Source organism: Zalophus californianus, chromosome 5, assembly GCF_009762305.2.
Source record: "Zalophus californianus isolate mZalCal1 chromosome 5, mZalCal1.pri.v2, whole genome shotgun sequence".
Classification (NCBI taxonomy): domain Eukaryota; kingdom Metazoa; phylum Chordata; class Mammalia; order Carnivora; family Otariidae; genus Zalophus; species Zalophus californianus.
In genome coordinates this window covers 87,135,805-87,152,289 of record NC_045599.1, presented here as the reverse complement: position 1 = coordinate 87,152,289, position 16,485 = coordinate 87,135,805, and the positions used below count along the sequence as shown (strand labels likewise).

The following is a 16,485-nucleotide window of genomic DNA, read 5'->3' as shown; positions in this document are numbered from 1 at the left end:
ATGGGAGAGGTTTTTATTTTTCTCTAGCATTTCCCTCAGTTGAGAAGTCATTGTTTAGGGTAAGTGTCTTCTCAACAAAGCAAGGGTTTTGGACCTAATGGTAGTAGCAAGCCACGGTTCTGAGAGCAAGCCCCTTCCCCTCAGATATTTCATACAAATGCTTGCTCATTGAGTGGCCAAGCTTAAGACTCGGAGCTCTTTTTACAACTCTTGCAATCAGCTTCTTAAGAGTGAACGTGCACTTTTTTGCCTCTCATTCTCAGGTCCGGTAGGTTTGCAAGCATCATCATGAAGTGACCACTAAATACCATTTGGTCCAGCAATGAGCAACGCCACATTAGGATTATTTCCTTAGGATAGATGTTCCCCAATACAGGAAAGGCTTTATGTAGTATTACTGAGAAAAGAAAAAGAATTGAGACTGAATCATTATGCAGCTATCATAAATGTTTGTGATGATTATATAGAAATGGTTGTGCTATAGGGATACATTGGTACAAAAAAAGTTATAATACAATTACAAGTCTGTAAGAAAAAAGTCACCTAATGCTAGAGAAAAAACAACAGTGCTTGCCTTTGGAAGGTGTTATTGTGATTTTCTACTTTTCTGTATTTTCAAATTTTTATAATGAAAAATCAGTTTTTCTCTGAAGTGCTGCATTTAACTTTTATCCAGTGAACTGACTTGAACAGACAGGCAACCCAGGTCTGTTCTCTTCCTCGCCACGAACTGTGACCTCTGATAAGTCATTGCCTCCCTGGGTCTCTCTTCTCTTTAATAAAATGAGCTTGTTGGATTAAGTGATGAATAAGGTCCCCTTTTAATTTTAATAATTTTAGGACTTCATGACATCACTGTATAGTGTTTAAAGAGGCTATGAAACTCAAAGTGTAATTTCATCTCAAGAGAATGGGAAAACAATTCAACTCCCTATTTCACAGGTAAGGAGAATGTCCATCGTGTCACTCTTAAATTGTAGTAACGCTTCAAATCACAGAATGCAAACTTTCGGTGGGCTCTTCGATGATTTATTATCATACCGTACATGCAAATTGCTTTACAGATTTCGCAGCAATAAGGAATATGCTTCTTTTGGCATGCTCTGACATAGCTGGGTGAACTTAACACAAAGTAACATCGGCCCTCACTAAGGTCAATTTCAACAGTCTACCAATATCCATTTTGCCACATGTCACATATTCTTCTTTCATGTTCCTAGGAAACACCAAAAAATGAGCATGTTTAGTCATTTAATCAGGTTATCCAACCTGAGTCCAAGAAGAAGCAGTTGTCTACGGCGTGCATGTCCTCTGCCCCGGGCTTTGGGCAGCGGAGAGCGCCAAGGACTCTGTGTCCCATCTGTGGGAAGCAGGGACCCACGGTCAGTCACTGCCACTGAAGAACAGGGACGCTCAATCAAAAGCAAACGGGCATGATTTTGATGAATTCTCTACAAACATTTTCTGTATTTACATTATGGCCTAGGTCAGCTTACATGTTTATCTAAAAAATATTGTAATAGATCTCTGTATGAAGGAGTCAATAGCACCATTTTGACAGATTTTAGAAATGAAATGTTCACAGCTCCTTTTGCAGTACTTTGCAGTCAGACATCGGGAAGGCGGCCTGTGACCTTGGCTGTGTAAACTGAAATTTCTATACTGTATCCTACATGCGCTTGTTTCTAGCTAATAGCAGTCTAAACTATTGGACACGTAGATTCCCTGTATATAACGGTATCCCATCAATCGAATCCTCCATGCTGCTCTGAGCTTATGTCCCTTGAGTCCAGGAAACTTTCAACAACCGCGAAATACAAATTGTTCCTCTAGGAAAAACGAGACAAGACATACCAGCTCATTTCACAAGCCTGAAAAACCCTGGAAGTATTCCTTTCTCAATGCCTGCTAACTTGGGTTTTCTGTGCACTCACAGTAGCTCTTAGCTTCTCTTCGTATCTCTTAAGACAGTATCTGCCTTTGCTGCTTGTCCATCGCTTGGATCATGGTCAACGTTTGTCCCTTCTTTGTCCCAACCTTTGTTGTTTCATTGGCCCTGAGCAGTCCTGCAGTCATTCACTACTCACAGACAGAATCTGAGACAAGCCAAGTGGCAAGACCACTAGAAGGATAGATATCGTGTAATCTGACTCTAGTGGGTAAATATTTTTTTTAAAAGTAAGTTTCTTGGAGGTCAAATACTGCCTGCCATGAGTGATAGAAAAAGGGATTTATAGAAGGCTGTGTAAAGAACCAGAGGGGAGGGGGAGGTAGAAGAGAGACCTTGACAGGACCAGCTTGATGTCTGGGGAATGCAGTTGTGAAAATTTCACATCTTGTTGTCTGAGATTTAACTTTTTATTACAAGCTGTCTTGAAGTCTAAACGTTCAGGATGATTTATCCCAGTGGGGATCGCCCTTTCAGGTCTGATAACTTAAAGGTGAAAATAACTATGACAGAAGGAACCTTGACGTGGGCCTCTACTGGCAAAACTTCAGCAAGTGGTTAGGTGATTTTCTAGAGTCCCAGGGAGTTATTCAGATACTGGAGTTCTGCAAAGCTTACTCAGAAATCACTCATTGTTTACTCTGCTTTGTCAGTGGAGACCTCGCCAGTGCAGTTTTTGCTTTTAGTGACAGAGGCTTTGCTTCAACAGGTGACTTGAAAAAATGTCTTTGATGTGTTGGGTGTTTTTTTAATTCTACTTAGGAATGCACCGAATTAGCCAAGCTCCATGTAGGAGATCCCAGAGGGCTAGATGCTCTGAGGAAATGCTGCACACTTACCTACCCAGAATAAGAAAGGAGGTCTGTCTAATTTAAACTTTGCACAAGATCCCAGGCTTTTCTGCAGACTTAGTAACATTTCCCTGTAGAGGTTAGCCTTTCACGCAGGTGTTGCTCCTTCACCACTGGGCCTGGCATTTCTCCGCTCTGTAGACTTCTCAGCCAGACCTGCCCCCTTCTTCCTCCCTCCCTGCAAAGATTCTCCCCATCCTTCAAATCCAGCCTGTGCTCCCATGAAGCTTTGCTAGATCATCATTACAGGCAGAAGGGAGTTTCTCCTTCTTTCCATCCCTAGAGGATGGATTAGATTTAGCATGGGCTGTGTCTGTACCCCTGTTTTTTCTCTCCCAACTGCAAAGCTCACTCCTAGAGGGGAGCTCACTGGGCTTAATTCATCTCTGAACTCCTTCATCGTACACAACTGTTTCTCAGTGAAAGTTTACAGAGAAAATGGGTGCCTGGGAAATACTGAGAAGCTTCAAAATTGGCACATCATTTCCTTAAAGTGTGCTTGTGATGTAGGTCTAATATCCCCTAAACTAGTACTACTGTTTAATGTCTGGTTCTGAGAGGAAACTTAGCTGTTGACTATGGTCTATTCATTTCTAATTTCTAAGGGAAGCAGGTGACCCAATTATTGAGAGAAATGTAGAAATGTGAATTTAAGTCTTAACAACTGCCTTCAAGCTCTGACCCATCAATAAAGATGGGCAGGTGGGAGCACAGAATCCTCATGGTTTTAACTCTTCCCTGTCCCATTCCAGTAAAGTCTCCTTCTTACACACAGGAACTGTGAGGAAGCAGCAGACAATTCACCTCTTTTTTTCCCTGAGTTCTATAGTGTATCCCAGTGGTACATCCTATTATTAATTACTGCAACAGTTTAAAGAAAACAGCATATTATTTAGTTAGAGTCATGATATCATTTTAGATATTCCTAATAATAAGCTGATAATAGCTTTTCTATGCAATACCTCATTTGTAACCTTTTGGCTACAGATGTTCAAAGTCAACATGCATGCCTACATTTCTCAATATCTGGGTTACCTGCTTCCCTTAAGGCAGATATTGTGGAATGAATCATTTCTCTGTGACAGAAATAGACTAAGAGAAGGGCCCTTCTTGGATTTCTAAATATGTAAGAAAAGTAAAAGCAAGCATTTATTCAAGGCCCTCTCTTTTCGAAGAAATGAAGTATCTCTCAGAAGATCCCTGAGACTGGGGATTGGAAAGTTGCTTCCTTACGTTAAAGAATTGGCCGTTTGCCTGCCCCTCAGCTACTGATGAGCCCACCATGGTCATTGAAAGCCACATAATATATTATTTCCTAAAAATGATTAAATGAAAATCCAGTTGATATAAATTACTTAAGAACATTCTGAAGGATTCAGAACCAAAGGGCTCTCTTATTTCTTAGTTTACTAAAGTAACAGCTGAAGATTGACTTAAATATGAGCAAATATCAGTGTAAGATATCATTTACATGATTTTAAATATAAAGATCAAATTTCTAAAACATGCTCAAAATGCTAGAAAACTTTTTAATTCCCCTCTCTTAACCAGGTCAATTCATACTCTAAATTTCTTTTTTCAGGAATGATGCAATTTGGAATTTTTAATTCTGTAGGGATATTTCACTGTTAAGTTGTATATACAGCACAATTATTGTTGTGAGACCATCTGCAACAGAAACAAAGCTCTCCTAGCTTCCTCTGGGAAATAAGAACCTTAAGCTAAGTAGAGGAAACTATGGGAATCTATATTCCTAGATGTCAGCAAAAAAACATGGGGTGCCATGAAAGACCAGGGTCTTTTTTTTTTTTTTCTTCTGTAGAGAGTCAGATAAACATTTTAGGCTTTGATGGGCCATCCGGTTCAGTCTCTGTTGAAACTTCTCAACTCTGTCCTAGTAGTGTGAAAGCAACCAGACAATATATAAATAAATGAGCATGGTCGTGTTCTAATAAAAACTTTATTTATAAAAACAGGCCTCTGGTGGATTTGGTCTATGAACCATGGTTTGCCTGATTCCCGAAAATTGTTCTTTGGAGATTTAAATGTATTTCCTTGGGTAATGAGGGGGAAATTGCTTTTTAAAAAATGTGCATATAAGTTTTATATGTATATCATAAAAACCATAGATAAAAGAATGATTGATATTCAAATAAGAAAGTATAAACAGTAACTTCTAACTCATGTACTAGTAATAATACCCTTTGCCTGATACCCTTAGTTCACTGGGCATAAGGAATTACTTAAACCCCTGTCAGCTATTGCCACTCAGTGAACTCACAAGAAATTTTAAAATTTCCAGGGAAACACAGCCACATCTATCAGATATGGAATGCAATACTACTATTGTGTTGTTTGGGCCTAACTACTTAGTAAATGGACATGTTAGATAAATTTTTTGGCTTTGGGAGGACCATGAAAATAATACTGAGACTAAGGGTGTACGAAGAGAAACACCTTGAGAACTTCTAACGCAAGTAATAACCTTGACAATAAAAAGTAAAAATCATCGCTCATGAATATGCTATTTGTACCTTATGCTACCGTGAGTCGCTGCATGATAGGCGATAAAATAGGTCCGGTTAACAGGAGGCAGTTATAAGATGACAGTTTTCAATTTATAGTGATACTTACATCCTTTACAAACCAGATGAACTACTATACATGGTTCACGGAAAGGACAAAGAAAGGACTAACCTAATAAATTTTTATCCACAACTGATTGTCAGAGAGTGAGAGCACTTGGGGAAAACAACAGTTTTCAAAAATTCGAATGTGAAGCCTATTGTATTTGAGTGCCCCCAAATAATCTTTTAAATGGAAAATAAATATTATTTTCAACTGACTGAAGATGAAATACCTGTCATTTTAAACAATGAGTCATAGCAAAGATTACACAGATGTAACCATTCCATATCCATGGGTTTTCCAGGTCAATCTTCAAAATGTGCTGAAAACACCTATTAAATGAACAAGCATGATTTTGTAGCCTTAGCATTATTGTTTAGTTTCAAACTAAACTCTGGGCCACCAAGGGCCCCGCATTTCTCCAACAAGTCCGGGATCCTCCTTCCAGGGTTTTAGAAGATCTCACAAGCTGAGAGGGCAACCTGATGGCCAGAAGGATGGAACAAAACATTGATTTGGGAAAGGTGTTAGCAAACCAAGACACGGGAAAGAGTAACTGACTGGTGGAGTCCCATTTTTTCATTACCGAATAACGGGAATATACCAATATTCAAATAACATCACTTTCAGTCAGAGCATGGGAAGAGGTTTCTTTCCATTTGGCTCATCTGAGCTCAACCAGGTCAGACACACCTGGAGTCTTCTGAACAATGTCTGATTCCTGCAAAGGAGTCAGATGGTCCGCTCTCATTCAAGGCTTCCATCTTGCTCTATGTGGACCTCTGGGCCACGTGAAAGGGAAAAGGCTGATTCTTGAAAGAAGTTAAAATCATGCAATCAAATCCTCTAGAATATATCACAAACATTTATGAAAACTGGAATTTTAAACAAGCCAACATAAATTAGTCAAGTTTGTTATTGCTCTCCAAGGTAAGTATATAAATGGTTGGGCTTTGTGAGCTGAGATTATATTATCTGATCTCAGGTGATGTTTGAACGGAGTAATAATGACAAAAACTGGCCCTTAGTAGATCAAAATGTAGAAGGAGGAAATGCTGAGCTTGGTAAACATGGTGGGTAGCTGGTATCTCTCCAGTGGTCTTTTTTTTTTCCTTATTTGTCAAGGAGCCAGAAACTCACCCTGAGTTGTGCCAGGGGAAGAAAAGAACTTTGAAAAAAATGTATAGAAAGTTATTGGGTACATTTCTGCTTATCATATGCTTATGAATATTATAATGCCAATATTGTGTTTACATGCACATAAATGTTTTTAAAAAACACAGATGACATACATAGAGTCTAGCCATTAAGCAGTACTTAACCAGTAAATGCTCAGATGTTAGCAATGACCCTAATATGAGGAACATATCCATGATGAACATTAAGGAAATTGGAATATGACCTAATAGATAGTAATTGCAAGGATATTACAAATCCTATTATGTAGGCAAATGTCTGGAAACTTTGCACCATCTAAAGAAGACCTACATAACCAGACTGAATACTCTGCAATGACAAGTAAATTACATAATGGCACTGTAGTTATGTAAATGACTCTGCTCAGTATATTTATTTCAATTTTATGTGAAGTCAACCTTCATCCAGAAAAACCTAGTGCTGATTCACTTCATTGACTTTTCTTTTTTTTTTCTTTTTTCATTTGCTTTGCAAGAACAATCCTAAAATCGAATAAATGTTTTACTAATTTTATTCTTTGCCTTTTCTGGCATTTACTTCTCTTTTCCAATTTGAAATGCAACCAGATGCTTCTGTGAAATAAAAACGGAATTATGAGACAAAATGGCTCTCTCTAAATCTTCGGTTTGTAGGCAGCCCACCAGCAGTTACCTTGCATGTGAAACTGGAAATAGGGGTTGCTAGACATTCTAAATTACAAAATATGCTTAAGATACTATGTAATTGAGGTCACAGTAAAAGGCAAGTTATTCCTTTCTTTTTTAAGTTTGCCACTAAAAATGGCTATAGAACCTTGAGGATTACTCTAAAATAGCAGTATGTAAGAACATTCTAAGTCTTTTGAATCCATGTATAATGGCAGTGTTGATTAAATCGTTCTAAGGAAATCTAAAAAATGCCAGCCAGTGGTCATTCCCATTTTGGGGGTTACTGGGATGATATCATCACCCTCATTTAGTAAATTTAGTATGTTTCAGTAGATTTGTAGAAAGAAAAATTGCTTGTTAAAAAATGATGCCCAGCTTAGTCTAGCCCTACAAAATCCTATTAACATTTTTTGTGCAGTCCCTCCCGAACGGGGACCCACGGTTGGCTCACAGTAAGTTTTCATACACAAGAATACTACTGACTTTATGACAGTGCTCAGGAGACTCTAGCCGGTGGTCAAGATTCCAGGGCCCAAAGAGGGATTCGAGGGACTATGGCCAACAGACAGTGTTGCGATGCCCAGGAAAGGACTGTTTTCTAAAAGTCATGCTGGGAAACATCCCTTTGAAGCACATGATTAAGCAGATGTGGCCAAGAGTTTTTACTTATTTTAGTCTATGACACTTTTGAACCATTTTCTGTTTGGCCTCCTAGGCTCATCATGTGAAACTGAAGCAGCTCAAATCCAAGCATAGGAATCCATGGGTCATTTTGCTTAAGAAGTACTGCAGAACAGTTTCGTTCCAATACATTAGCCACTAGCCACATGTGGCTATTGAGCACTTGATGTACTAAAGGTATAACATATACTCCTGATTTTGAAAACTTAGTATAAAAATTCAAAATTCAAAATATCTCATTAAGTTTTCATATTGATTATACAATGGAGTAACAGCACTTGTTCTAGAGGATAACTTCTACAATCATTCTAATTTCTACCTCATTTATGTACTTGTGGGATAAATGAGCTCTTTTAGTTTTGAAAAAACCAGTAGGATTCCAATTAGACTTTTTTAAAATGGGAAAATAATTCAAGATTGTCTTTCTTCACGGCTCCTGCTACACAGGGCCCCGCGGTGCAGTCAGGCCTGAGCGATGGAATGATAGGACAACTGCCCGCCCTTGGAACAGTGTGGGGGTGGGCCAGGAGGGGCAGTATGTACTGATCTTCCAACTAATTGCCACTTCTAAGACAATCCATTTCCCTCTCTTCTTTCCTTTTCCAATATATGGGACACTTACCCTGTATGCCTGTTAAGTCTCATTAGGAAAAGTACACCAGGCAATTGATCTTCTTACATGGAAATGTTAATGCTTAGTGAAAAAGGCATTCTTAAAGGTTAAAAATAGTGAGCCCTTTACAATTACTAACATGGAAATTCTGAGAGAGGATAAAGAGGGAAGGAAAGAAATGGGGGAAGTGGACAAGTACTCTCTACTAGCTAATAAAAATAAATCAAAACAAAAAATATTCTTCTGAGCCCAGATGATGTGCCCTTAAGGGCTTTTTCCTCTGTCCATGTTGATGACCTGCCAGGCCCCTAAACTATGGGTGATGAGAAGTCCTACCTTGTTTTCTTTTCATGAGAATAGTAGTAAAGGAAGATTTGCACTTGGAAAGCAGAATGTCTCCCAAGGTCCAGTAGCCCCCCCAGGAACCGGAGATTTAATTTCGTTTTCCAATTTCATAGTTTTGAGAAAGAGCCAAAAGAATTTAAGATCTTTTTAGATGAGGACTTTTCTGTGACAGTCATTTTTACTGTCGTTTTGGTCTTTGAGAACAATCCTTTTTTAAAACTGAGGAAAACTTAAAATGAGGCATAAATCGATAAAAACGTTCACTTCAACTCAAACTAGAAATAAATACGAGGTACTTGGAATTTAAGTGTGATTTCTATAGGGGGAAAGTGTTCATATGAAAATCAAAGAAAAATACTTTGAAAAAACATTATGGTGAAGTATTAGGTCTAATGTTACAGCTTCTCATGAGTCTGATTTGAAATCAGTGCTTTCTTTTCATTTTTTTTTTTTAAGGTAAACAAAACGTTGCACTGTCCTAAATTTCTTGGCATGGAAACTAAAAACTACATTGTAAAATTTGGGCACTTCTATTCCAAGCATGAAAAAAAAATATGACAGATTTTCAGAAATATCTTTAGTTCATAAGCAATATATCTAGATAACCAGCAATTGAAGGAAAAAAGGACTTTCATAAACAAGGTTCCTTAATCTAGTAAAATCAATAATGAACGATCTTATAATGGAATATTATTCTCACTCTTTTCAGACATTCTGGCACCAGCCTATGGGGTAGATTTTTCTAAATATATGAAACTTGGTAATAGTAGAGTTTATCCATAAAAAGGTCACTGTCTTTAAAGTTGTAGAAACTCATGAATAAATCCAATTTTATCTGAAAATGACAAGCAGTCAACCTTTGTGAGAGTAAGTCCAGCGCTTAGCTCCTTTTCTTCCCTCGATTTCTTTAGCCCACCTTAAGTGTTGTCCATGAGAAAGAAACTGTATTAGCAGGGGAAGGAAGCAGTACATCCCTCAGCATGAGTTTGTAAAATGCTTTCTCCAGGATTGTAAAATGGCAGGATTTTGTGATAGAACATTTTTGGTTATTAGTAATACAGTGTGTATAAATAAGGACAAAATAAGAAAGCATTCTCTACACAAGCTTTAAGGGCATTTTGTTTCACGGCCCTTACGTATGCTTCAATTTCTTACCATTTTAAGTGGGAATTTTTTTTTTTTTGTATGTATCATAAAACTAACCTGTAACCATCTCCTTGTAAACAGTTTGAACACATTGGACAGTTTGAGCACATTGAAAAGTATAATGCTGTGAATGCCATGGGAACACGTCTTAGAGCACTACCTAATATTAGTTAAGCAAGAGTCCAAAGGAATTACTGCTTTATGAAGAAATCCAAAGGATTATGATGACTAGGTTTTCAAAGCAAAAACAATTTACTAGTTACTTCAACGTGTGCTACTGGTCCCTGAACATGTATGTTTTTAAATGTTGTGTTTACTTGCAATTTCAAATTTAACTCCTCGGCATTAGGTATCCATTACATACCATAGAAGACACTATTTTTTCATAAAGCAGTCACATGCATGAATTTAGGATTACCAACTGATAGATATGTATTATTTTTTTGCACCTCAAAAAACAGAATCACTATAGTGCATATCATGCTTCCACACCTTCCTTGCTGAAGGACAAAATGCATAAAGTGCCAGAATTTGGCTTCCAGTTTGGAAAGAAGCCAAATCAGTATTCTGGCAGGACCACGTCATTCTGCTGAGCTCCAAATCCCAGAGCCGGGTTTTCTTGCACTTCTTTGGGGACTGCTGCTTCCTCCATGGTCTTCAGCTTCTCCTCTACTAGGCCCTCATCTATTTCCGGGGCAACCGGCTTTATCCCATCCTCTAGTGCCTTGGACACCATGTTGGTAGCCTTTCTATCCGCATCTTTAACTTCCCCTACAGCCTGTACCTTCATCAGCTCAGCCTCTGCCCCGTCAACTGCCACCTGGGCCCCACCTCCTTGAGCTTTCTCTCCTTCCGAAATAGCTTTAACATCTTCACTGCCATCCTGGGTCAGAGCTGGCGCTTGGCTGGCCTTCTGGCTCTCTTGGATGCTGCCGTGGCTGCTGCCAGCACTGCCCAGCCGGGAAGAGGCCACTACGGCCTTCACTGCTGCCTGATTGGAAATAGACAAGCGTCAGGTGTTACGTCCACTTCCAGTCCTGAATCAGAGCTCAGTCTCAACTTTGCATTTAGGGAGTTTGTTGTATCTGTTTTATATGTTCAAAATATATTCTCAGATGGTTGAATGAAAACTTGTCTGGAGATGAACAGCAAAATCTTTTTTAATCTCAAGCCTACTGTATTTAATCACCCGGACAAGTGAAAGCTTGGATAAATGTGTTTGCCCCTGGATTACTTGTTTGCAAATATTTTGGACTTTGTTTCCCAAAGTGTTTCATGGAACACTAGTATTACACGACAAAAGAATTCCATGGTCAAGTTTGTTTGAGAAGTCCTGGGTTAAGTCAAGGTTATTTAATCCAAGGTGTTTCAAATCAGTTTGACCACACAACCTTTAAGGTTTATTTACTTTATCAGCCTGTAAGTGATTATTTTTGACCCTCAGCTGTTCTCTGAAATCCTCTGCAGCTGTAGTAAGTCTTAAACACCATTATGTAAGAGAAAATCATCAATATATATTCCATATATATTCTATACAAAGATATATTTTGGATAATTTTCTATATCATGTGAATTACAGTTGACCTTTGAACAACATGGGTCTGAATAGCAATGGTCCACTTATACGCAGATTTTTTTCAACAGACACATTGAAAAAAATTTTTGGAGGTCTGTAACAATTGAAAAAACTCACAAAGTGTGTAGCCTAGAAATACCCAAAACATTAAGAAAGAGTTAGGTATTATTCTAAGAATATAGCACATAATACATATAACATCCAAAATATGTGTTAATCGACTGCTATCGGTAATGGCTTCCAGTCAACAGTAGGCTATTAGTGATTAGGTTTTTGGGGAGTCAGAAGTTATAGGTAGATCAACTGTGTTGAGGAATTGGTGCCCCTAACCCCAGCGTTGTTCAAAGGTGAGTTGTATTTTAATTTTTATCAAGTGTGGGAATTTATTTATATTACAAAATACAGGTTTTTAAAAAAGTTTCCCAATTTTCACATATTCAGAAAGAAGGCAACTTTCTGAATAAGTATCAGTTTCCTGAGCAATGCTGTTTAAGCAGTTCAGTCTTAATTAAATGAGAAGCAGTGATCATATATTTGGTGAGTAAATCTCAACCTATAACACATTTCCCTTTATTAACAATGAGTTCTTATGAGAGAATAACATGACCCTCAGTGGCTTTACACCAGTATTGTTGGGATTTCAAGGCAGGATTTTCCCTGGTACCACAGGAGACTGAATAATATTAGATGAAGAATAAATGGAATTATCTTTAATAGTTCAAGCTGAGAGAGAGATTTAAAAAAAACAAAACAAAACACAAAACAAAACAGAGCAAAACAAAACATATCTTACCTTAAGCTTGCGCCGGGCATTGAATTCTTGGAGCTTCTTTTGAGCAGTATCCATGTGTACAAAATTGGCTGCTTTACCTGTGACCCATGGGTGCTGGAGAGCTTGGAAGGTAGTCAGCCGTTTCTTAGGATCCAAAACAATTAGTTTTCTGACCTGAAATGATGAAGAACCATAGATTTCTTAGGGAGATTTTTATAGTGACCCAGCCTGTGAACTTCTAGGTTTTATTCTATTTTCCTAGCAGTACCACTAACTATACCAAAAAAAAAAAAAAAAAAAAGCTTTTAAGCCCTCAGTGGTCACTGTAAGGATAGCTTCAGGTAGCAGTCGCTGAGGGGGCTGAGAAGACAGTGGTGTGTGCCACCTGAGAAGCCAGACTGGCAGGTGGCTTTCCAAGGGAGGTCAAGGAAACAGGTTCTTGGTCGCCTGTGGACTGGAAGTTCTTTGAGGGAGAACCAGCATCTGAATAATTCTAGGCTGTACTTAGCACCAGTTAGATTTAGAACTTCAGATGCATCTCAATGGGGATGGAATCATCGTGCATTCATCATGCTTTCTGAAGGGATCTTTTTAAAAAGATTTTATTTATTTGTCACAGAGAGAGAGAGCACGAGCAGGGGTAGTGGCAGGCAGAGGGAGAAGCAGGCTCCCCGCTGAGCAAGGAGCCCTATGCGGGACTCGATCCCAGCACACTGGGATCATGACCTGAGCCGAAGGTAGATGCTTAACCGACTGAGCCACCCAGGTGTCCCATCGGTGGGGATTAAATGGCAACAAAGAGATAGTATAGTTTTTATGCTTATTCCATCATTCTGTGATAAAATTCACTCTAATACCTTGAAGGTTGTGAAGGAATAAGCCAAGTGCTGGAGTAAAGGGGTGTCAGTGGTTTAGGGGTATGATTTGTTTAAAGGACTAGATTCAAACCATGGCAGACCATTCTGGGAGGTTGATCCCTGAGAATGAGCAGATAATAAACTGCCAGGAAGATCAACAACCAAAATAATCCCTGGCCCTGGGCTCAGAAGGGGTAACCTGGAATGAGGTAGAGACTGTTAAGAGTTAGGAGGCACGTTCAAGCTCTAGTTACATCTCTTAACCCACTTTTGTGAGTCTGGACAAAGACCGACATACGAATTGAGTGCCTATGGACATTCTCCTAGGCCCTTTTCTTATATGATCTCTTTTCCACCTTAATTCCTTTGTAAATACATTCTTACATACATATAAAAATGTTTAAAAACTTGTGTAATTCTTTCCATAACCTTATCAACTTGGAACAATTAGCTCCAATTCATAAATGAGGGATGGAAGGAAGGTCAGAAAAATTTAGTGCCTTAACTAAGGCCAGACAACTTGTAACTGGTGGAGGCTCTATTCCAACTCAGGTCTGTCTTACCTCAGAGCTCATCTTGTGGCCACTACACCGCAGTGCCTCCAAGGGCAGTCCACCCCTCTGGCCTTCATCTGCCCATGTGGCAAATGGGGGCTATGGGTGATATAAGGCCCAAGGTCTTCTCTAACTCTGTTAAGCTAACAAGAACTGAGTACGGGCTAGCACAATCAGGCAGTAAGTCAAAATAAGAACAAATATCTGGTTCTCCTCTTCTTTTCTGCAAAAGTTGCAAAGAAATGTGTGTTTGGGGTAGAGAAACAGAATTTGTAGAGGGCAGAGATGTGAGGCTGCTTATGCTAAAAATTGGGAGGCACAGATGATTAAGGAAAATGAATGCACAGCAGTAAATAAAAATCTGATTGCAGTCATAGCTGTCACCTGCGGGATACATGTCCTAATAATTTCGTACAAACGGTACCTAATCCTTAACAATTCACAATGAGATCTTTCCCTCCCATTTTCCGATCATCCTCATCTTCCTCATCATTACCATCCTCCTCGTGAAAATATGAAGAACTTACTGAAAGTCAGTACGTACCCCCAAATTCCCACCTGTTGGCGTTAATCTTTGCATTTGAAGATACGGATGCACTGAACTGTCAAACTTGCTGAAGGTCAGAGAGCCCCGTGACCTTGTCAAGATTCAACCCCAAAGCCTTGCCCTAATCCTACAGCCCCCCTTACAACCTGACCTTACCACTCATCGGCACTGTTCCCCTGCTGATTTCACAATAGATGCGGGTGCTGCTGATAGGTACACATCTGTGGTACGCAAGGATTCCTTTAGTGCTGAAGTTTTATAAATTTATTAGCTCAAAGGTAAGATTTAGCTGAATGAAGGCATACCACAGCTAACCCTTGTACCCATTTGATTTTTTATTAGCGATGAAAGAAATGGAAGGAGGGCTATATAAAGGAACTATTAGGGAGTTAGTTGGTGGTAGTCAGTTAACCTGCATTATAGCCCTTAAGTCTCCCAGCAATCTAGAGAAAGGTACTGGAATCATCCCAGAAAAGAAAACTAAAGCAGAGAGATTAGATAACAAGCCCCAGGTCACACCTCTAGGTTATGACCAAGAGGGCTCTTGAATCCAGATATGTCAGACTTTAAAAATCCATGGTCTACTTCCTGATTCATCGTTTCATTCAAAAAACAGTTGCTGAGTCTGTACTCTACGCCCAAATGGTACTAAGATCTGGGCACACATGTCTCGACCTCTCCCAGAACTTACAATCTAGCTAAAGAAGCTCTTCCCACAAGTAAATATAAGTCACAACCATCATGAAAGAGTAAGTCCAGGGGGCAACGGAACAATGTGGCAGAAGGAACAAAGCAATTGTGGGAAGGAGGGATTGCTGGGCGGTGGGAGGGGGGGCAGACAAGGCCACCAGGAGGATGTCAAAGGCAACTAGGGCTTGACAATAAGACTTACTCATGCGAGAGGGGTATGTGTGTGTGTGTGTGTGTGTGTGTGTGTGTGTGTGTGTGTGTGTGTGTGTGTGAGAGAGAGAGAGAGAGAGAGAGAGAGAGAGATGGTGGGGAGGGAGAGGGAGGAAGAAAGGAGGGAAGAACAGTAGGGTAGCGGCCCACATCCTGAGCTACCCTGATGAGGGACTGGTGGGTCTGGTGCCCTGGAGTGAAGCCCATCAGCGGACAGGGCAGCGAAATGGGTAGCATGGGCAGGGTGACAGACTCCTGACCAGTCTAGGTGGTGCTATGTAGATCTGGTTACAGATTTTGGATTTTACCCTAAGAGCCTCAAAGCAGGAGAGTGACAGGATGTGGTTTATTTCTTAGGCCCTTCCTCCGGATCCTGTGTGGAGGCGGTGGGAAGGCCACGGGGGGAGGTGGGGAGGGAGGTTGTGGCAGAGGTCCCACAGGAGAGGCTGGGGCGGGCGGGGGCAGTGGTGGTGGAGTGGAGGGGAGTGGATGGCTTCAAGAGGTGTTTAGGAGCGTGGGGCCTGACTTGCAGGAGGAGTTGGGAGGATGCCTCCACACATCACACACACTGCCTCTCTGCCTGGCCGTCCTGAAAAGTCATGGTCTATAGGGGTTTGTTCCATGAAAGAATATGGATGGGAAGGAGGAAATGTTTGGAGGGGAAAAGAGCATTGGCTGGAAACCTGGATCATTCATTCTGCTGGGAAGCTGTGTGACTTTGGACAATCATTTCACCTTTCTGGGCTTCAGTACCCTCAACTCTTTTTTTTTTTTTTTTTTTTTTTACTTGAGAGAGAGAGAGAGAGAGAGCATGAGCATGAACATGCGCGCGCACACACACACACACACACACACACATGCACGCACGACCAGGGGGGAGGGGCAGAGGGAGAGGGAGAAGCAGGCTCCCTGCTGAGCAGGGAGCCCAAGGATGTGGGGCTCGATCCCAGGATCCTGAGATCATGACTTTAGCTGACTTAGTGACCTTAACCAACTGAGTGACCCAGGTGCCCCCAGCACCCTCAACTTTTAAAATGAAGGAAAGACTAGATGACTCATAAGATCCCTTGGAGAGCTAGCTTTTGTGGTTCAAAAGTCAGGTTTTAGTTATTTCTGTGTGGTTTTTCTCTAGACAATTGATGGGTAATGTTTTCATCCCAAGCTAATCTCCCCTTTATTTTAGAACAGGTGGGCCATCTTGCCAGAATGTATGTCTTTCCTTT

The 16,485-nt window shown here is 40.1% G+C and overlaps 1 protein-coding gene across 2 annotated transcripts in view; it reads right to left on the bottom strand.

The window, feature by feature from the left end:
* Positions 1-1,007: 1,007 nt before the first annotated feature.
* Positions 1,008-16,485, bottom strand: part of CAMK4 (calcium/calmodulin dependent protein kinase IV) — a 310,888-nt gene continuing 295,410 nt past the window's right edge. For both annotated transcript variants that reach the window (XM_027606844.2, XM_027606843.2), the window contains 2 exons: positions 12,426-12,578; positions 1,008-11,047 (listed from right to left, as the gene is read on the bottom strand). In XM_027606844.2, coding sequence (XP_027462645.1) covers positions 10,616-11,047; positions 12,426-12,578 — 585 coding nt within the window. In that variant the 3' untranslated portion in view covers positions 1,008-10,615. The remainder of the gene's footprint in view (positions 11,048-12,425; positions 12,579-16,485) is intronic.